The sequence below is a fragment of the Episyrphus balteatus genome, chromosome 1 (assembly GCF_945859705.1).
Source record: "Episyrphus balteatus chromosome 1, idEpiBalt1.1, whole genome shotgun sequence".
Classification (NCBI taxonomy): Eukaryota; Metazoa; Arthropoda; class Insecta; order Diptera; family Syrphidae; genus Episyrphus; species Episyrphus balteatus.
The window spans coordinates 142,376,281-142,398,911 of NC_079134.1; the positions used below are offsets into that span (position 1 = coordinate 142,376,281).

Genomic DNA, 22,631 nt, shown 5'->3' on the forward strand with positions numbered 1-22,631 from the left:
GCTTTTTATATGCATAATTGATATTTTTATATGACAAATTTGAATTCGTAAAAAAACCGAACTTGAAATAATAAATGAGCTTGCAATAACTATGAAAAAAAATCTGGTACCAGCAATTCCGTTTGTCTGTTTGTCAGACCATATGCATAGACAATAGAATTTAGTTCATGATTCTTAAGTTATAATACAGTAAAATAAGGAGAAAAAAGGGGTAGATCTCAGAATGAATGTTAGTAGAAATTTCTTTTGCTCAATATCTTCCTTTTGCCATTCTATAACATATCTCAGAAGTCTAGAAAAATCTCATGTCCGCTTGTCGCGATTTCAAGGTCAAATCGCGAAATGGAGATTTTCAAAATTAGCAAAAATAGGCTATGGTATTACATACACATATGATACATGATTTCAAGGTATTTTTTAATGCTTATTCCAAAAAATCTAAAATCAAGACAATCTGACGTATCTGGAAAAAGTTATACCTGTTTTTCATCTGTCAACTCATATTATTATAACAGTTGCAAACTTACTGCCGAAAAACCCTTAAAAGTTATGGTAGATGAACCAAATTTTGCATAAAGATTTTAGAATCCATCATTATTAAAAATCAAAACAATCCATTACAAAAAATATACATACCTACGGAATAATGGTATTTTTTGATGGAGGGGCAAATTTTAGGATATGCACTAAAGAAGATTCTTGTACATCTTAGGAATAAGTGCTAATAGGCTAATTTTTTCATTTTAATCTTTGTTTGGATATTCTTTAACTACCCTCAAAAATCTAAAAAAATCTCATGTCCGCAAGTCCTAATTTTCTTGGTTTGAAAATAAGGTGCAGATTTTAAAAAATTAATAAGAAAAGTTTAAATTAATCAAACAGCTTAAAAAATAATTTTTTTTTTATTTAAAACTTAGCAACATGTCCTACAAAATAAACAACTTCCGGGTCTTTTATGGCAAATACAAATGGATGATCAGCATTAAATTTCTTTTTACAAAAATCCAGACTCATCGGAGAAATCTTAACAACTGAAATAAAAAGAAAATTTCTGGTCAAAGTAAAATCTCTAAAAATGTTATTAAATTATAAATACCTGTGGCTGCTGCTGCTTCCGATCCGGCTTCATTAACTTCAATAAAAGCTTTATGATGAACATCAGAAACTTTTACTGGCGGACCTGATTCGAACATGCGTGGCAGACTTGCATTTTCAAATAACGAACGTATTCCCATCTACAAAAACAAGGAATAATAAATGGTCTAAATGATAAATTGATTTGCCAAAACCTACCGCCTTAAGAGTATCAGTCAGCCTTGTTGTGAATGAAATCTTAAATTTTGGCATATATAAATCTAAGCTCTTCACAGTCATTCTCGCTGATAGATCATTTATCACAACTGAACTTAATTTCGATTCCAAATCGGCCAAACCATCACGTTCATTTGGCAAGATCAGAATCATCGATATATCTGAATCCTTGTATGGCATTTCAACAGCAGTTGCATTAAGCTCAGGAAACACACCATACTTGAAATGTTCACTCCCATATATTGTATCAACTTTCACAGACTTGCATTTACTTATCCAAAAATTACTTTTACGTGTCATGTCCTTGTTAAAAGGTATCTTCCATTTACCCTTAAAATATATGGCATTAACAAGTATCACCTTTGTATCACAATCTATTGAATGAACAACGTTGCATATTTTTTTATTTGTCTTCTCTTCAACCCATTTATTAATGACATTGATAGCTTTAGAATTTTCACTAAAATCTAAATGTTCAGTTTCGGAATCGAAATATTTGCTAGCGATCATTTTAAATAGAGGATCTATTTTATATTCATTATTAATAAAGACCCTATTGGCTATACTAAGTTTTGCTTCGCCATTGTCTTTGGCAATTATTCCAGCAAAATGTCTTCCAACTTGTTCGTAGTTGGTAGTAAGTAAATGAAGGCCGGTTTCAAGTTCCTTAGCTGTTTCTTCTTCGGCTCCAATATAGGTAATTGCTAGGGCTGTATGAATTGATATTGGTGAAACTATGACATTTTCTGAAGATTTTGTTTTACAAATTTGATGAAACAAATCGGCGGCAAAAAGTCCTTTATTTGCTGCTGGAGGTATTGTCATTTTGATTTATTCCTGTAAAGATAAAAAGGCATTACTCATATTGAACTTGTAATTACTTGATAATTTTAAAACGAAGGCAAAAATTTCAACATTGCTTAAAGCCCTCAAAGGTATGCAAAGTTCGTAAAAAATTCGCAGATGATGGAATCTACAATTTAATTGTCAGTTTTAAGAACGTAATAAGTCCACTTTTTTTCGAAATAGACTTTTTGATGCAAATGTTATCTTTAGGCGTACCTAGACAAATCTTCTAAAATGAAAAAATAAAAAAAAAATGTTTTGGGTGTCAAAGTTACAGGGCTTGAAAAATTTTATAAGTTTGAAGAACAAATTAATTCAGGATTTCAGGCTACTTATTATGTCTTAACATGACACGTTGAATGGGTTATAAGAGAAGATAAAACCGCGGAGTGCTATTAAATGAGAGGGTCGAAATTGAAGATAGGGGTGCAAAAGCCACCTTTTTGGTTTTTTTCAATATATCTCTTAGAGCCGATTTTTCAATCTTCTAATAAACAGTCAGTTAACTGTTCGACGAATAAAGTTATTAGGCTCATAAACAATCAGATAACAATATTGAATTTTTCAATCAAGAATAATTTATTCTAAAAAAATTGTCAAATTCAAAAATATTCAAAATTAAACGACATTTTTATTAATAATTGTTTTTGTTTTCTCGTTTCCTCTGTATTTTTTGTCAAAATTCTTTCAAAGCAGCTTTGACAATTGACATAAAATTTTTGTTGAAATTATTCCTTAGAATAATTTTTATTCGTCTATGAAAGAAGCAGATAGTTTTATTCCTAGAAATAGCTAAATCTGCCTGTTGAAAAAGTGATTTTTGCTCTATCTGAGGAATAAGTACTAACTGACTGTTTATCTGACTATTGAAAAATTGGCCCTTAAACAAAGCATAGTTTTGATAATTTGACTTTGAAACTTGTAGTAGAGAATCAAATTTACTATCGAAAAAATGTTTTTTTTTAAATTGGAAAAAAAAATTCCATACCAAAACAGTCCAAATAAACATGAAAAAAAGTCAAGAAAAGCGAGATAGGACTGAGATAGTCATATTTATGCATTGCTCTAAATAAAAAAAGAAGATTAAATTTCCTTCAAAATGCTGTTCTCAAAAAGTTTTTTTTTAATGAAATTTAACCGAAGAATGACCATTCGAACCTATCTTTATTTTCCCATTTTTTGTTATACTCACGTAAAAAATAGACTACAACACAAAATATTTGTTTTACTATATGTATAACACTTTTTTGTTTTGATTACTCAAACTCTATCAATAGTTAATAATAGTTTTAAGAACGGAATAAGTCCAAAGTTTTTAAACCGTTTGTCTACCAGAAACCTATAGAAATAAAATTTTTATCTCATGCGACTTTAATCCACCTAATCTTTATTTTATCTGAAGGTCAAACATCTAAAAACAGTAAAATATAGAAGCTATTCAGTTTGTTTGCGTTTTCCCAACATTTTAGCAAAATGGACTTATTCCGTTCTTAAAAGGAGCTTGTGCATCCTCCCAAACTATGATGCCAATTGTCTGAATTCGTTTCCCAGTCTTCACGAAAATGACTTTTACGAGCTCTTTGAAAAACATACGAGCACTTTCTTTGCTATCCCAAGATAGAAAGAAAAAGAAAACTTAAACCACAACAGATTGTCAATCGTGTCTCGAATAACCTCTCAAAAAGGGGTAAGTGGCAAGTGGGCAGCAGCAAATAAGAAGAACCAGTGACAACATTGCCAAAAGCTATCAGAGATATGCCACCTCTGACATGCCCTGCACTTCACTAAGGGCTTATTTATAGCTATTTGTAAAATCCATCAGTAAACATTTTTTTTAGCTATTTTAAAGACTTGAAAGTTTTATTTTGAGCAAAATATTTATGAAATTAGTTTAAACCATATTTTTGACTAATTTCCATTTCGTTTTACTGTTCCATTTTTTTACTGTTCCGATGCCATTATTAAAAAAATTACTGATGCAAAGATTAGTAAAAATGATCAGTAAAAAATTGACTGCTGGATTTTACTGATAGCTATAATTGAGGCCTAAACCATCACATCGAAATCTATAGAAGCGGAACCGAACGAAGGCATAAGCCAAAATTCCTTCGTTCTCTTCCCAAAAGAAAAATAAAGCAGCACGAGAAACCAGTTATCGAGAATATGAACAAGGGAAAATAGTAGTAGAATCGGAATAATTGTACAATAAATTTAGCATTTTCTTTAAGATCTTTTTTATGTGCTGTAGTTTGGCTGTTGTTTGGCTGTGGTTCGTCTGTGGTTTGGCAGTGGTTTGACTGCGGTTCGGCTATGGTTCGTCACTCAATAGCAATTGCCTTGTGCGATGCGCAATCAAGTGAAATTTAACAAATTTGGTGATCGTAACTAGAGTGAGTGGCTAGGGATAGATCTGGCTGGATTATGTTGTAAAGCAAGGCCCACAATGCACTGAACCACTACTTTAAGGTGCTGGTCACAAAAAGAAGAAGAAGCCTTTAAAAGTTACAGCTGCAGACATAGAATAATCGAATCGAAAACCTTACCCCATTTACAGGGAATCAATTCAGTAGTACGAAGAGGAAGACTTTAGACTTTTGTAGCGTATTAAAAATAAGCCCAACACAAGTCATGATATTTGAAATCATACAAGTCTTCGACCTCACTGATAAACTTTAGTTGTGATGAATAATTTTCTTGACTTGCAATATCTTTCGGAGGAATCGATAAATAATTTGATTTGAAAGTCAGTTGAATTCCTTTTAAGAGCTAACGCTGCTGGTAAATAATATCGGAAGAATCACATATCCCATCGTATTCGGAATAAGATTAGGAGTCCCGAAAAAAAAAACATACCTACTGGATTGTTTATATTCCTTTTGTTAAATTTTAAAAACTTTCCGAACCTTTGTTTTAGTAGTTATCTTTTTCAAAAAGCTTCAAATGGAAAACAACAACATACAATAAAGCAAAGCTATTAAAGAGCAGAGTGTCAAAACAAATAAACTGAGAGTTCGGAGAATTTGGAATTTGCAATTGGCAATCTTAAGCTTTTGTTTTAATGGCTATTATAAATAGTTGTTAATTATTAAATAACTTTTGTTTTCATTATATTTACAAACACAAATGCATATGTTGAAACATATGTAGGTATCTAAATATTAGGTTTTTGTAATTGTTCTTGAACACCTTGTATTTTTAACTAAATGAAATGCTACTTACATTTAATAATTTAACTTTAAGGATTTTTTGCTTGTTTTTTTTTTTATTCTTTTTGTTTAAATTTGATCTAAAATAGTTGACACTTTTTTTCAATTGCAGCTATCTTTTCCAACTAACTTCGATATTGTTTTGACTAAATGAGTTTAGTGTTTTTAATTTTTTTTTGACGATAAGATTGTAGAGGTATGATATCGCTTTTATTGATTGTGGAACAAGAACTTGTTCTCTCTTAGTTATCACTTATCAAATAACTCATTTAGATAATATATCTATTTTGTTTTGTTTTTATTTTTTGACGTGATAACGCCTTATAAATCGATGAACCATGGCAGCCACCACAAAAAAGTGACGCCATTTTCTCCCGTTCCACTCTCGCACTTTCGCAGTGCGGCGAAAATTTCAATTAAAAATTAAAAATAAACTATTAGAGATGCAAAAATCTTTTATAGCTTAGATAATAATCTAAAGTTGAATATATTTGAAGGATTTTAAAAAAATTCCATCTTTTAATAGGGTAAATAGGGGTAAAACAAAACTGCAAAAAGTTGGCTATTTTCTAAACGCGACAATGTATAGAGTTGAATTTTTTTTAATCGATAGATAAATTTATTACAAGACTGACAATGGATTTGAAAAAAATTCTAAAAATTTCAAAAGCAAGTAATAAATGATTTTCTAAAACTAAAACATAGAGTAGACCTTTGAGGAAGTAGTGATTATAGGTAGGGGAAATTTTTTTTGACAATTTGAAAAACGTCATTCAAAAGATAAAAAAAAATGTTAGGGGTCTAATACTGATTTTTTGTTAAATCTATGGGAAATATGAATTTTTGAAAAACACCTCCATACTTATTTTGGGGTATTTTGGGGTATTTTTGGGTGATTTTTTATTTTTTTTAATTTTTTGTAGCGTTCAAAAAATCTCAAGCTTATAGAACATCTAGTCTATAATTGTGCGCATATATGTGAAAAAATTGGTATTTTAAAATGATTTTTGACCGAATAACGGGGAAAACAAGTTTTTTTTGTTCTAAGTTTTTTTACCGTTTTTGACCGTTTTTTATTTTGATCTTTTTTTCTTCAACAGATAAATGAATGAAATTTTAGTAAAAATAGATAATAAATAGAACTATATCTGTGCAAAATTTCAATCAATTTTGTTGTTAAGTTCTATTTTTCAACAGGTTATATCTTTTGATCTAGAGCAAATACAAATTTTAATGAGCATCCTGATAATATTACCTTTCATTTGATATATCACACATAACTGTACATTCACTCCAAGCTACACAATGTTAAATTAAAAAAATTGCAAAATACCTCGAAACACCTGTGGAGATCTGTTGATCATAAACAGCCACCAGTGTGGGAAGTACCGTATTCTCAGTTTGAAATGTAGACATGGTTGGCCTTAAAAAATTCTAACTTTTTTCTAGGCATCGCAGAAATAAGATTGAAACGTCGTATGAAAGGTGAAATAATGAGCTTTCACATGATATAAAATTTTAAATAGGCTGTCAGTGAAAAAATTGATTCAATAGCGTTAGAAAATAAAATTATATGCTTTTTTTTGATGAAAATTGATCGAGTTCAAAAAATTCTAGCTCTTTTTGTAGAAGTCTAATAGACATGATCGATATACATATTTTGAGCTGAAGCAATAAGCTTTCAGGTGGTATAAATTTTTGTATAGGTTGTTATATCGAAAAAATGGATTTTTGGGTGATGGAAGTGATTTTTTCATTTTAGATTAATTTTGTTGAAAAATACATATGTATATTTAATATTTGGTAAGTATAAGCTTCCTACATATAATAGCCAAGGTTCTGGAGCCAGTCAAAAACCATGAAAAATCAGCAAAATTATTTTTAATTCAGGGATAATTATTACGTAATTTTTTAATATATATTCAAAAATTACTATTCTTAAGCTTTAAAATGGCGTTTCAAACAAAAAGAAATCTTTAGTAGACGCAAAGCTATAATAACATAAAAATGACCTTCTGAAAAAGTTCAAATGCGGGTAGCGGGGAAACCACGCAACTTAAAATTATCATCATGGATTTGCTTCCTTACAGTCCTAGAGAACATCCCTACAAAGTTTGAGCAAAATCTAAAATGAGACAGCAATTCCGATCGACGCTTGCATACGGAATGACAGTAAACGGTCCATAAAAACTGTTGTAATCGAGAGCGGTGAAATTTCTTTTTTTAACTTTCTTATTTGACCCTTTTATAATGCAGCCCTATACTCACTTTGCAGATGCATCGACTTTCCCTGGATTCCGAGGTATAAAGCCAATTTGACTCCACCATAAATAGAGTTTAAAGAGTCCTTTCTTTTGATGTTTCACTCGATGGATTTCGTGGAAATTTTTTAAAATGAATTTTTTTCGCCAAAAAAAACATGTTCCAATTTTGAAGTAAATCAACCAATGCATTTAGTTACTTGGTGTTGAATCGGCTAAGGCTACAGTCAATGGTTGATAGTAAAAAAACGATACTTTTGCTCCATTATTTGTTTGTTGACCATCATTATCAACTATCGCGTTAGCCGATTCCAGCCCTGCTTTTATAAGTCACTATTGGATTTTTTTTTTGCAATAATTGCAAATAACATATTCATTAGAGAATGTAAATCACCCTTAAGGTTAAAATTTTGTGTATGACGAAAATAAACATTAAAAAAAAAACCCAAACTAGACAAAACAAAAAATACTTAAAATTTTGATTCATTTGAATCAACATGAGCGCACAATTCATTTCTGTTATTATTAATTTTTCTCCCTTTACATTTTCAATAAAACAGATAAGGTTTTACTATTGATAGATGATGAATCTTTATTATTTGATGTTCAAAATAATATTCTAGTCATCTTTAGTTCGGTTGGAATTTCAAATCAATACGTCGTCGGGTTGTGTTTTTTAAGTCTCTCTGTTTTCTTAGTAAAAACGTGTCGATATAAAATACTACCTATTTAATTAGGTTATTAATTTTTATGCAAACTCACGGATCGGTTTTTCCTCGAGACTATTTTGAAGGTGTTATTTATTTTAATTGATATTTTGTTTGTGAAATATGGTTTGATTCCCAAGTAGTGGGAATAAAATAAAAAAAAAATAAAAAATATCTCATTAGAAAAAAATTAATATATTTAACTAAAAGCAGAGTAAAAATTGATAATATTAATAAAGTGAATGTGATTTATAAAGTGATCTACTATCAGTATCAAAATGTCAAAATCTGTGACCCCAAGTAAGTTGTGGCTTTTTGTTTTTTTCCTTAATTATAAAAAGACCTAATCATTTGTTTGTTGTTTTTCTTTTTTTATTTTTATTTTTATAATTAATAAATAGTTACCCTACTAACAATTTTGCTTCTATAATGCTTTACAGAAGCAACAATTGCATCTGTAAAGCTTTATAGAACCAAAATTGTTTGTCGGGATGTATTATAATTGAAGTAAGTTTTTTTGCTGTACTACTATTCTACGAAGAACAAAAGTAATTGATTGTTACTATAAATACGATGCCGTTAAATACACATTAATTAAAGCTTATTCGAAAACACTTGAGTTTGAGTATTAAAAAAAATCAAAATTTTGAATATAAGAGAAAGACGGGGTGTAGACGAGGTTGCCTTAATTTTTAACGATTTATTCAAATTTGTTTAAACAAATAATAATCATTTTTATCGAAAAACAAAACCGACTTCCATGGATCAAAACTGGGTTTTATGGTTTTTCTAAAAGTTTCTATTGCCATAACTGAACAAAATTGAAATTGAAACACTGCAGCCACCAGCTTTCTAATACAAAAAGAATTATCAAAATTGGTTCACTCAGTCCAAAGTTATGAGGTAACAAACAAACAAAAAATACAGACGAATTTTAATTCCTCCTCCTTTTTGGAAGTCGGTAAAGAGGTTCAAATGTACTTACCTACTACACTACGTAGTAGGTACGTAGTTTAAGTTTCTGACTTCAAGTAGAAAAACAATTGTTTTAAAAAAAAAAGAAACTGAAAAAGTAAACAGAGTTTTTAATGTCGTTTTCTATTGACGAGATACAGAATCAGATTTGTGAATCTGACAGCTGAAAAAGGGTGTGAAGAATGGAAAAAGTGGAAAAATCTCAGATTTAATTATCTATTTGCGGGTTGAGATTCAAAAATCTAGATTTTTATCAAGATTCACGCATACAAGCACATGCACTTTCACACACACTCCTCTGTTTGACATTTGTCTGAACATTTGTTGTTGTTTTATTTTATACGCACAGATTTCGTACACAATTACAAAACTAGATTTCATAATTCTATTTGTAGTGGAAAATCTGAGATGTTTACACAAAAATCTCAAAAGCAAATAGAAAACGACATAAATATTCTTTGGTCCATAGTTAGGGCATATTTGCACATTGTGTCCTATACGATGCTTTGGACAAAAAATACTTTAAAAATGCTTTTCTTATTGTCGTCATTGAAGTCCACCTCCACTAGATTCTGATAGTCTCTTTATTTAATTCTGTACCAAGTGTATCAGAAATGACCTAATATTAGAGGGCACCAGTGTTGCCAGAGCCGTCTATTTATCGCCAAACAAGATTCTTGAACTTTTAACTCGCTCCTCAAAAATTTTGATTTTCGATTTATCGGATTTTGGCTTTTTTATTTTGAACTTGGTTTAAGGCTCCTTTAAAATCAAAGCATTTTACAGCAAAAATCCACCAAAAATGTGAACATACAACCAATTTGAATACATTAATTTAATTTTATTTTCATTTAAAATTTAATTTTACACCCGTAAATGAGCATGAAAGTGTGATAAACAAAAGTCTGATAAATAAAAGTTATTTGAAATGCCACGCAAATTTTTTGCGTTTTATTGGACCGTTTTTGAATAACAAGCATAATTTTATACAACTTTTTCAATTTATTTAGACTTTTTACCTTGAATTTGGATATGTTTGTAACGAATTTATGGAAAAGTAGTTTTTTTAAATTATTTTTTCACCTGTCTTTTTGAAATATTTTAGTTTTCCACATTTTGGGTGTAATTTCGTACTAATTTTAAAGTTACCTATGCTTATTTTAACTGTTTATTAGCATTTTCCAGATAATTTTTTATCGAAGCCTAAAAATCACACTGGTTGCTTCTAGGAGCTCTATTTTTTTTTTTTTTTTGATATTTTAATTTTTTTACATTTTGGGGGTAATTTAATACTATTTTTTTTACTGGAAAAACTTATTGCGAATGTAATGTATTTCGGTTCAGTAAGGAAAATAAAAATACAAAACAAATTTTTTAAATAAAAAATTTAACAAAAATAAAATTGTATGAATTTCTATGCCTTTTTATGTATGAATAATTTAAAAACTAGAGCTGCTAAAAAACTTATATGTTGTTTTCGGAATAAGCACCCTAAATTTAGTAAGAAATGATAAACAACGGTCTGGAGAATTTTTGTGTGTTGGGCAGTATAATCAAAATCGATGATTTTTGAGCGAAATATTAATTTTTTGACTATCCCGTTAGCCGATTCTACCTCAAAAAAATGAATGAAGAAAAATTTTTAAATGGATATTTTGCGATTTTTTCATATGATTTGAAACACACAAAATTCTATTGTGACTTGGGAAATAGCTTTCCACGCCATCTAACACTTGGAGCGACAACCTGAAAATGATATAGATTTTTTTTTCGATTTGCAGTTCAATGTACCTATAGGTAACAAATAAAAGAATAATTCAATAATTTCTATTATTTTTTTAGTTTTTGAAGACAGAATCCAGGGAAAGTCGATGCATCTGAAAAATGAAAATGGATATTTATATTGATACTTCGAATCACGGCACCTGGTGGATAGCGCCAAAACCTCAAAGTGATATAGATTATTTTCCGATTTGCCGTTCAATGTAGTTTCCATAAGAAAAAAACCAAAAATACCTCGAAAAACATTTATTAATTTTAATTTATTTTTTATATTTATATGAAGGAGTTAGTGGAGTCAAATTAGCCTTATACCTCGGAATCCAGGGAAAGTCGATGCATCTGAAAAACGAGTATAGGGCTGCATTATAAAAGGGTCAAATAAGAAAGTTAAAAAAAAAAAATTTCACCGCTCTCGATTACAACAGTTTTTATGGACCGTTAACTGTCATTCCGTATGCAAGCGTCAATCAGAATTGCTGTCTCATTTTTGATTTTGATCAAACTTTGTAGGGATGTTCTCTAGGACTGTAAGGAAGCAAATCCATGATGATTTAATTTTAAGTTGCGTGGTTTCCCCGCTACCCGCATTCGAACTTTTTCAGAAGGTCATTTTTATGTTATTATAGCTTTGCGTCTACTAAAGATATCTTTTTGTTTGAAACGCCATTTTAAAGCTTAAGAGTAGTAATTTTTGAATATATATTAAAAAATTACGTAATAATTATCCCTGAATTAAAAATAATTTTTGAAAAACTGGTAATTTTGCTGATTTTTCATGGTTTTTGACTGGCGCCAGAACCTTGGCTATTATATGTAGGAAGCTTATACTTACTAAATATTAAATATAGATATTTTTCAACAAAATAAATCTAAAATGAAATCGATGGCTGTACTCCTTATGCAAAAATTTTAAGTTCAAAGTTTTGAGTTTTTTAAAAAAATATTTTTGTATACTATGATTTTTTACGATTTGACTAAAGATAGAAACATAAAACTAACAGTTTTTTAAGTTGAAACTTTTAACTTTAAGTCCTCTAAACAAAATTGTGTTATTTTCATATCTTCTTAGTGTACCGCTTGTTTGAAAATTCGCAAAAATGCTAAAAAGCCAAAATAACCCCTACTTAAGGCTATGATTGCACTATGTTTGACATAAGATAGAAGCATGAAATTAATAGTATATTTAGTTCGTACTCTTTACTTAACACACTGTAAGTTTCACATTTCTTCGTTTAGTCAAATCGTGGAAAATGACAGTATAAAAATTAGCTTTTTTAAAATACTCAATACTTTGAACTTAAAATTTTTGCATAAGGAGTACAGCTGTCGAGTTCATTTTAGATTAATTTTGTTGAAAAATATGTATATTTAATATTTGGTAAGTATAAGCTTCCTACATATAATAGCCAAGGTTCTGGAGCCAGTCAAAAACCATGAAAAATCAGCAAAATTACCAGTTTTTCAAAAATTATTTTTAATTCAGGGATAATTATTACGTAATTTTTTAATATATATTCAAAAATTGCTATTCTTAAGCTTTAAAATGGCGTTTCAAACAAAAAGAAATCTTTAGTAGACGCAATGCTATAATAACATAAAAATGACCTTCTGAAAAAGTTCAAATGCGGGTTGCGGGGAAACCACGCAAATTAAAATCATCATCATGGATTTGCTTCCTTACAGTCCTAGAGAACATCCCTACAAAGTTTGAGCAAAATCTAAAATGAGACAGCAATTCCGATCGACGCTTGCATACGGAATGACAGTTAACGGTCCATAAAAACTGTTGTAATCGAGAGCGGTGAAATTTTTTTTTTTTAACTTTCTTATTTGACCCTTTTATAATGCAGCCCTATACTCGTTTTTCAGATGCATCGACTTTCCCTGGATTCCGAGGTATAAGGCTAATTTGACTCCACTAACTCCTTCATATAAATATAAAAAATAAATTAAAATTAATAAATGTTTTTCGAGGTATTTTTGGTTTTTTTCTTATGGAAACTACATTGAACGGCAAATCGGAAAATAATCTATATCACTTTGAGGTTTTGGCGCTATCCACCAGGTGCCGTGATTCCAAGTATCAATATAAATATCCATTTTCATATCTCCAAAGAATCACTGCCCATGTAGACACTCATTAAAAGATAAATCAGCATAATTCATTGCAGTTCCACCATAATACATAAATAAAAAGCCCATGTAGACTTCCACTCTGTAGTTGGTTGTCTTTTTTTTTGTTTTGTTTTGTTCTCCTTCGTGTACATTTCACGAAGAACAGAACAGAACAAAAGCAAAATATAACAGTACACATACAACAGCAAGATAACAGAACAAAATAAAAAAAAAAAAACCCAAAACATCTGTTATCTCTCTGTGTGTAGTGTCAGTGTGTGTTTCATCTCAAATAAAATAATTTTTTCAAGTTCATTTTACTTAAAAAATTACAATTTAAGTTTACTCTTTGCAAACACAAATAACTATTGCATGATTTATTAATAATTGTGACTTGCAAAATCATCAGAATCGCACAAAACAAATTGATGAATGAGTAACTACTATAAATGCGTAAGTAGTCGCACAAAGTGAGACACAAATTCTCACATAAATTCCTCTATAGTTTTGGTTTTGATTATATTTATATCAAAATAACATTTCTACATATATAATTTGTTTTTGGATGGCGTCATCTTCAATAGCCGGCTATTTCACAACAAAAACAAAACAAAAAAAAAAGTATTTTAATTTTCCCCCCAGAGATCAGTGGCGTATTGAAGAGAGAGCTCAGGGGGCTCAAGTCCCCCTCAAGCCTCCAATATCATGTTATTATTTAGGTGATTTGATTAGGGATGTCGGTTGTTAGTACAAAAACCGGTTTTCGGTTTTTCCGTTTATTTTTTCTTTTGGTTAAACTGACCGGTTTTAAACCGGGTCAAAAAACTGGGGTCGAACTATAGCATACGTTCGTTAACGTTTTGACTATTGCTCTCTCTATTTAATTAGAAAAAAAATGATAGAGACATAAAGGATAAAGTGTCAATACGTTAACGTACGTATGCCGTAGTTTGACCCCTGAGCTGCGTTCTTTTTCTAACAATAGTCAACTATGGTTGTTATGTCATATTGTTGATGTGTCATTGTTAGAAATTGTTGTTTTTTTTACAAACCATTTAGGAACGATTTATTGTTAGATATTGTTAAACTGTCAAACCACCAAAAAAAATTGTTTCGAGAATATTTTTATTTCCATAATTATACCTACCATAAATCATGTTTTTTTAGTCAAAATAAATTCTCTCTCATCATAAAATTACAAAACTCTGTTTTTATTTTCATTTTTTCCGCTTATTTCCAAAAGAAAAAAATCTTTAGGTTGGTTTTGTAAACAAAACATCCACTTTGACACATCAAAAATCTCATGAGTGTTCAACTTCAACTCATATCATGGAGGTGAGTTGGAAATAGTTAAAATTTGTAACTATTTGACACTTCAAAACGAGTTTAGGAACGATGTTCATCTGTCAAATAGTTACAAATCGTTTAGTTACGACAAAAGTTAACGATAGTTAACAATAGTTAACTATTGTTAGAAAAAGAACGCACCTCTGGTTTTCGGGTTTTTTTTTGCTTGATTTGACAGTCGGGTTTTTTTGCTTGATTTGTTGATTTTATTTTAACCTAATTTGTCAAAAAAAAAAAAAAAAAAAATATCGAAGAAAATCCCTAAGCAAAGTTTTTTTTTAGTTTGATTTTGTTACAAGAGTTCTTAACTCACTCTTATACTATGTTTCCACCTACGCTAATTTCGAGATTTAGCTAAGTAGATTTAGAATAAATCTCGAGATTTATTTTAAATCTACTTCGCTAAATCTCAGATTTGGGTTCAGCTACCCTAAATCTAAGATTTTCACCTACTTTCAATCCGAGATTTAGAATAAAACTCGAGATTTAAGCTAAATCTACTTAGCTAAATCTAGGATTTAGGGTAGGTGGAAACGTAGTATTATACCGAATTTTCATGAGTCAATTTAGGTCGATTAGGATTTTTCCATGGTATAAGAAGACAAGGTATGATTATTAGAGTTAGAGTCACCATTTTACAAAATGGAGTAATAAGTTTTTGACGTTTAATTTGGCAAAGTCAAAAGCAACAAAAATTTCCAAGACAAATTTGTTTACAACAACAATTTCAATGGGCAGCTGTCAAAAACTTAAGAAGCCATTTTTAAGTTTTGACAGTTCTCGATACAGACTTTTTTCTAATGATCATACTTTTCCTTTTTATACCATGGGATTAAATACTATGCATTCAAAATGACACCTATTGTTAATTAAGAGTCTTTAAAAAGTAAGAACAAAACTTATTTAATGAGGGATTTGACTTAAAAAAATAGTTTAGCATGAAAAAATTGATAACTTTAAATAATCCCATTATATTATAATTTTATAAGAAAAAAATGAATTTACAACTCTTAGCTATATACAAAATATTTATGGTAAAGCCCAAACAACAACCTTAAAATGAAAAAGTACAAAAGTGAAAATTTTCAAACTGATTTTGTGATGATTTCTCGAAATGAAAAATTTTTTTAAAAATAATGCAGAAAGCATATTATTAAACAATTTATATACTTTTTTTTTTATAAAAACAAGCGCTAGCGAAGAAAAAAATATGTGCACTTATTGGGGCATAGTCTTAGTCTTTTTTAGACCCCACTTCATTTTAGACTGGGTTTTATCCAATATTATTTGAATAGTATACATTCCAGTCTTTCTTAGTAGCAAGTAGCAACTTAGACAGCGTCTATGAATATATCCCATTAATTTTGGCAAAAAGTGGCAAATGTAGTTAAGGCTTAGTAATCAACAAAAAAAAAAATTAACTAACAGGACAGAAGCCTAATAATAGGAAAAAGAATCAAGACCCATTTGACCACTAGGCTTAATATTCCAATATTTAGGTACATACATTAAATGAAGATTTTTTTTGAATCAGTTTAACTATTTAACAAAATTAAGGTTTCAAAATTTGCTTACATAAAAAATGAACAAACCTCTTTATTATTTTTTTCCTAGAGGTGTTATTAATTTATATATTAAAATAAAAAGATCAAATATCATAAAATATCATTCGTAAAAATTAAACAGAATGCAATTATTTATTCACCCCGAACTTCTTGCAACAAATTGCATTGTGCGTGGTCATCGGGAGACTGAAATTAAAATTTATTATTGATTAGCTAAAAGTTGAACACGCAAAAAGTCAGATATTAATCTTAAATATGATTATTTCATAAGTCTAAAAACGAACGTAGAAAAAAGATATTAAAATCAGTCGAAAGTTACTACTTTAATCTTTTATTTGGAACAAAAATTGATAATGATATGAAGATATTGAAGATTTGTTTCGGAAATATATGGGTTTTCTAACCCTAAGAAGACAAAAAAATGTTGTATTTATTGTTTTGTTAACTTTAATAAAAGGAGCACAAGCAAAAAAAAAAATGACTAAAAAATGTAGGTACAGGTGAGCCCCTCCAAATTTTTTTCTGGATACGCCACTGCCAGAGATATGATGAGAAACGACGAAAAAAAAGCTTTCTGTGTGCTTACGTGTTCGTTGTTTAATGTCTGAGGCAGTCGTTGAGACTCCAAACTCTCCAACCCAACAAATTGAATAATTTTCAAAACACAATTTGGCGATTGGTCTGCCTTCGTTTTTAAATACGATTCGAATTGTATTTTCATTATTCTCTCAGCCTAAGGCGAGGCAAGTCGTATATTATCTTTTTTTTTGTTGTATACCATTTCTACTCCGATATTTTCTTTACATTTTTTCTTCTAATTTTAGAAACTATAAAGTGTTAATTATTTTGTATTTTATTTCCATTTCACAGTGAAATTGTTTGCATTTTTTCTTCTACTACAATTACCATTTAATTTATCCGAAGAAATGTCTTCAGACTTGAGTGTTAAATTCTCCCAAAACAGCGCCCAATTTTCGGTTCAATTCTACAATGAATTAGCTGCTTTGAATGAAGGCAAGAATATCATTTTCTCGCCCTTCTCCATTCAGACATGTGTTGCTCTAGCTTATGCCGGTGCTACCGGTGAAACTGCCGAAGAAATGGCCACTGGTTTAAAGCTAGTTGCCAACGATCGTGCTCTGGTTGGTGAATCATTCAAAGGTGTCCTCGATTCGTATGCCAACTCTAAACTTTTGAAAATCGCCAATAAACTCTATGTCCAACAAGGCTATGAAATCAATCCTGATTTTAATAAAATTGCTATCGAGAGTTTTAGCTCTTCATCGGAAGCAATTGACTTTGCTAAAAATGTCCCAGCAGCGAGTACCATCAATAAATGGGTTGAAGACAAGACCAATAATAAAATTAAGGATTTAATTTCCTCAGACAGTTTGAACTCTCTCACTCGAATGGTGCTAGTAAATGCAATCCATTTCAAAGGTGAATGGGAGAAGAAATTCGAAAAAGACCGAACTGCTGAGGAGGATTTCTTCATCAACGAAACCGACAGTGTTAAAGTGGAAATGATGAATGGCAAAGCCAAGTATAATTATGGATATTTTGAAGAATTAGATTGTACTGCAATTGAAATGCCCTATCGGGATTCGGATCTTTCAATGTTGGTGCTGTTGCCAAATTCACGAACAGGCTTGAAAGATTTGGAAAGGAAATTGCAAACAGTTAATTTGCATGATCTCACACAACAGATGAGCGTAGAAGAGGTTGTTGTTAAATTCCCCAAATTTAAGGTGGAATTTTCGGCAGAGCTGACTAAACCATTGAAACAGGTGAGTGATTATTTTTTTATGTTATTTTTATTTTATAAGATTTATAGATTGTTAATTAAAAAATTATATCGACCTGCATTATTTACTATCTAATCGTTGATTGGGAACAATCAGAAAGATAAGGTTTAAGCTTATCTTGTTGAAGGCATATGTCAGGTAAAAGAATGATCTCATTGTTTTTTTCGTTATTTTTGTATAATAGCTAGAGCTAGGTAAAAATTCCCCGAATCTATTTATTTTTGAGATTTATGACTAAGATCATTAGACCTTGAACAAATTTTTGTAAGGTTATTTCTTAACCTTTGATATTTTGGTATTTGTTATCATCATATCCTGTATAGTAAATCTTTCCATTGAGCTTCAGTCAAATTAGTTGATTAGTCCAACTAGATGTAATTGGAATATAAAATTTTTGACGCTTCCGCTTCTATGCTTAAAAAATCTCCACTGACAGCAAGAAGTGTTCTTCCGATTATGTCTATATCATCAACGATGATTGGTATTCATGTAAGAGTTCAATATAAGCAAAAAAATAAATTCCCGACGTCATATATTTTTCTAGGAGCCTCTCAGCTCCCTGACCATGAAAGACATGGCATAGAATAAATTAGTTAAGATTTTTTTGGTTATATGTAATTTTGCTCTATTGATAAAAACCAAACAATAAGTTGTAAAAATTCATTTCTTGTACGCATGAAAGATTTTGCCATATTTGCACGAGGGTGGGTCAAAAAGTTTACGGAAAGGCAGAGAAGGGAGAAAAAAATTTATAATATTTACCACGCACAAATTTTTTTGTGTCACCACTTTACCTGTTCATTGTCGGCAGAAGTGTTTCATTGCCTAAAACATGTTTCAGACCAGGAATGCAATTTTAGGATAGTTACTCTTTTATCCAAATATATTTGAATAAGCTAAAACTGCGAGTTCGAAGGAACTATCTTTCTCTAGAGTAGGCTTTTCTCTTCTCGTAACAATCTTTACATTTTCCATGACTAATCCATACTTATGTGGAGCCATAATCATGATAAAACTGATACTACCAAACCAAATAATTAAAAAGGCTTTCTGTAAAGCTAGTCTTCTAAAGAACAATCCAGTATATTACTGTTTTTAATTTAATTTCCTCAGCAGTTGATATATTTATTTTTGTAGGACATTTAAAAAAAGAACTAACCTTCTAAGTTCTCCATATCGTCGGCGTAAAGCAAAATTGTTCTAAGTCACAAAAAGCAAATTTTACAGGAGACGATTTTAAAGTTTCAAATTGTTTTAAATCGGCATTTTTCTGCTCGTTTGCCATTCAAGTTATGTTTTTTATAAAGTTTGTTCTTTTCTCTTGAATAAACCATACAAGGAATAGAACAATTCCTATACAAGTACGCACTTTCCTTAGATAAAAAGTGGACTTAGAACAAAATATGATGGGACATGAACAATCAAGAATACTCGGGTCTAATTATCAGAGGTTCTATGTCCCATTAAATTATATTGTCTGCTGAAAAGAATTTTTTTTTAACAAAAAACCCTTTTCAAATTCGGAAAGAGCATCCTCAAATTAGTAAAACTTCATCATTATCTCATTTTCGGTAAAAAGTGGATTTAGAACAATTTTGCTTAACGCCGACCGATATAACATCCTTCATTTATTTAGCATCTTTGGGAGTGGGAAAGGTTTTTTTCTTCATTTAGACGATTTTCATGATCTCAAATTCCATTCTCAAACTTTCCAATAATACTGTATATGGAGTTTGTCGGGTCAACTTTAGAAATCTTCGGCAGTTCTCATGGTTTTGCATTTTTCCATGTCTTAGAAAATCCATGCTATAGCGTTTTAAACTGGGTTTTCCGGGCTGCTTTTTTGTACATGAGAAAACCAGCTAAGTAGATCGTCCTGTATTCTTTCTAAGATGGTATTTTGAAATATTGAATTGACTATGAAATATTGTATTTGTGTAGAATTTTTTAGAAGTGCAAAGAACGGCTCTTGACTTTGACCTTAATTATGCTTTGCCCATTAAGTCACTTGTAAAAAAGGATTGCTCTACTTAACAACTTTCAGTGAATTAGCTTTGTAGATTAAAAACTGTTTATCCGATTTTGTATTGATTTTAGTTCTTTACAATCAAATGTTAAGCAATGATTGATTGTAACAACACACCAAAACAATAAACTTAGGTCAATAACCTCTTAAGTGATTGCGTGCGACCTCGAATTTGTTGATGGAAGTAAACCTTATGGAAGTACAAAATAAAACTCATTCAGATTTCCTTAGGAAATGAGTATTATAATTTACATATAATTAAAGGACAAATACCTAAAAATATGTCACTCAGTTTCTGTGATAAGATTTTAAAATTAATCACGCAAACACCTGCTAAATTGACTTCAAAATCGATAACCAGAACATATAAATTAATCTTCAGTGAACTATAACACTTCAGATAATAAAATAACGGAAATGAAACATAATAAAATTATGGATTAAAGTCTTAAAAAAAACAAGAATGCACATGATGTCATTTAAACAGTAACAAAAAAAAATTGAAAATTACTTAAATCTATATTTTTAGAATCAATATCAATCTTTTTCAGTCTTTTAATGGTTTTAACTAATCATTCATGACATATAGAACAACGCCCAAAATTCTCAATTTCTCTTTGATTGATATGAACTGTTTCCCAATTATACTTATTTTGTTCTTTTTTCTCACAAGTACTATCAGAAAGAAAAAACTTTTGGAATGCTAAAAAAGCTCTTGTCAAAACAAAATATTGCTAAAAAATCGCACAAACAATCATTGATAATCTCTCTTTCCATCGAAAGACCAGGAAAATCTATTAAGTGTGTTGGATTAAAGCCAAAAATTATGTTAGATATCATCTCACATTCTGTCAGCAATTTATAATTGATGACCAAAAGAATCTATGAGAATTTCTGGGAAAAACTTATTATTTTCCTGGAAAAAGAAACTTGCTCTTTTTTTCTTCAAATTTTAGTTTAGATAATGGGTAAACAAAATAGATACAAACAAAAAATTGTTTATCTGTGAGCCTATTTGCTTTTGTATCTAATTAAAGCTATGACTCAAAAGAGATTTTGCAAATGATTTCCAAGAAAACAGCTGATCAAATTAGCTCTATTTTTAAGTACCTTTTTCACTTGTTATTGTTATTGTCATGCAGATGCAAAATGTATAATCAGTGATTCATTTATTTAAAATTCAAAACATGATAAAAAAAAAAAAATATATCATCACAACAACAAAACCGAAAAGATGTCGATTGTATTATCAAAATAATTGAACAAATTGAATATTATTAAAGATAGGTACACAACCAATTTGGGGAGTTCCACTGAGTGGGTATAAAGAGAAATGAAAGAGAAAGCGATGATTCATGAATGTTATTGTATTAAACACTATATTTTTAACGACTGTTAATTTAATTTGTGTTTCTATAATTGTTGTAAGTAGGACAAGTAGTAACAATTTGTTTACAAAGTATGTATATTGAAACCATTCCACTTTGGTTTCAGTGAGAAAAAAAGTAAACACCGGCAAAAGGAAAGCGAGCAAAATAAAAAAAAACGAATTTAGGAGCTGAGTTTTCAAATATTATTCAAATTAGAGTTCTTGTGGTGTACTGCTATACAATTTGTTTCCTATTTTTAATATGATACCTTGACATTTCGCCATTGGTTAATGCCTTTAAAATGTAGGCGGGTCTGTACAATTCTATTGTACGATGCCCTCAATTCTATTCAATAAACGAGTTTAAGCCGTTAGGAGATTATGCTGAACGATTTGATTAAAAATTAAACGTATAGTCGGATCGTACTTTTATAATTAATTTGTTAAAATTCATTTGATTTTTTTTTGTATATAACAAGCGCGCACTAAAGGGATTAGACTACCCTTAATATCGTGAATACAGTACGAGCATTAGGAAAATAGGACTTCAAAACTAATGTTCATCGGCATCTCCTTTTAAACCTTTCCCTGAGTTTTGAACTGCGATGGAAAAACAGAGGCGGGTAACACGTTCCACTTTCTTGTAGTACGGCTGAAGAAGCAATCTCGGTACGTCCGAAATGGGACTCTAGGGTAAATTTATGAGCGTGGATGCGTTGAGTGTTAAGTTTACGACCGACATTACTTAGGTTTTCTCAGGCCTATTACGTCTGTCGGCGATCCCTATGCAAACACAGAGCTCGGTTTCCGGAAATATATTCTCGTACGAATATATTTATACTCTCTGACCACAAAAAAATTGAATCCTTTTAGCAAGTATGTAATGGATTGGGTCCTACAAATTTTTATTAATTTTTTTTTTCATCTTTTCAACATTGCATTTAAAGGTAGCTGCTTTTAAAAAATCTTTAATCTTAAAACTTAAAAAAAAAAAACATTGAAATATGCCAATCTTCGGGAAAGCGTTTGGTGACCCAGGCTGGATGTCTGGGTCAAGTCCTACCAGCTAATTGTTCCTTAGTGCCTTGATCACAATTGAGATCTATTATCTCATCGGTTATCCTATAGACCATTGACCGTCGTACTTATTTGCGGTATCTTCTCCTTGTTGAACCAAAGCGTTGATGTGCTTACTCTTGTCACTTCGCAAAATACAGTGAATTTCCTTCGTTTTTTTTTGCGGTATGTAGATTAGACTGATTAAAAAAAAAAATTTTTTTTTGTTCAAATCATTACCAAAAATATTGTTGGAAATG

General features: G+C 30.2%; 2 protein-coding genes across 17 annotated transcripts in view; one reads left to right on the plus strand and one right to left on the minus strand.

Annotated features, from left to right (window-relative positions):
- Nucleotides 1-883: 883 nt before the first annotated feature.
- On the minus strand, nt 884-2,148 carry LOC129907884 (serine protease inhibitor 42Dd-like). Its single transcript, XM_055984354.1, has 3 exons — nt 1,294-2,148; nt 1,097-1,235; nt 884-1,031 (listed from the first exon to the last, which is right to left on the minus strand). The coding sequence occupies exons 1-3, from the start codon at nt 2,134-2,136 to the stop codon at nt 907-909; spliced, it is 1,107 nt and encodes a 368-aa protein (XP_055840329.1). The 5' UTR covers nt 2,137-2,148; the 3' UTR covers nt 884-906.
- Nucleotides 2,149-8,502: 6,354 nt separating this feature from the next.
- LOC129907880 (serine protease inhibitor 42Dd) overlaps nt 8,503-22,631 on the plus strand; it is a 52,044-nt gene continuing 37,915 nt past the window's right edge. For 8 of the 16 annotated variants that reach the window (XM_055984340.1, XM_055984344.1, XM_055984341.1 and 5 more), the window contains exons 1-2: nt 8,505-8,631; nt 16,986-17,902. In XM_055984340.1, coding sequence (XP_055840315.1) covers nt 8,610-8,631; nt 16,986-17,902 — 939 coding nt within the window. In that variant the 5' untranslated portion in view covers nt 8,505-8,609. Of the gene's footprint in view, nt 8,632-13,388; nt 13,657-16,748; nt 16,859-16,985; nt 17,903-22,631 lie in introns of those variants that run through there. The other 8 variants (XM_055984350.1, XM_055984349.1, XM_055984348.1 and 5 more) reach the window with 5 other exon arrangements.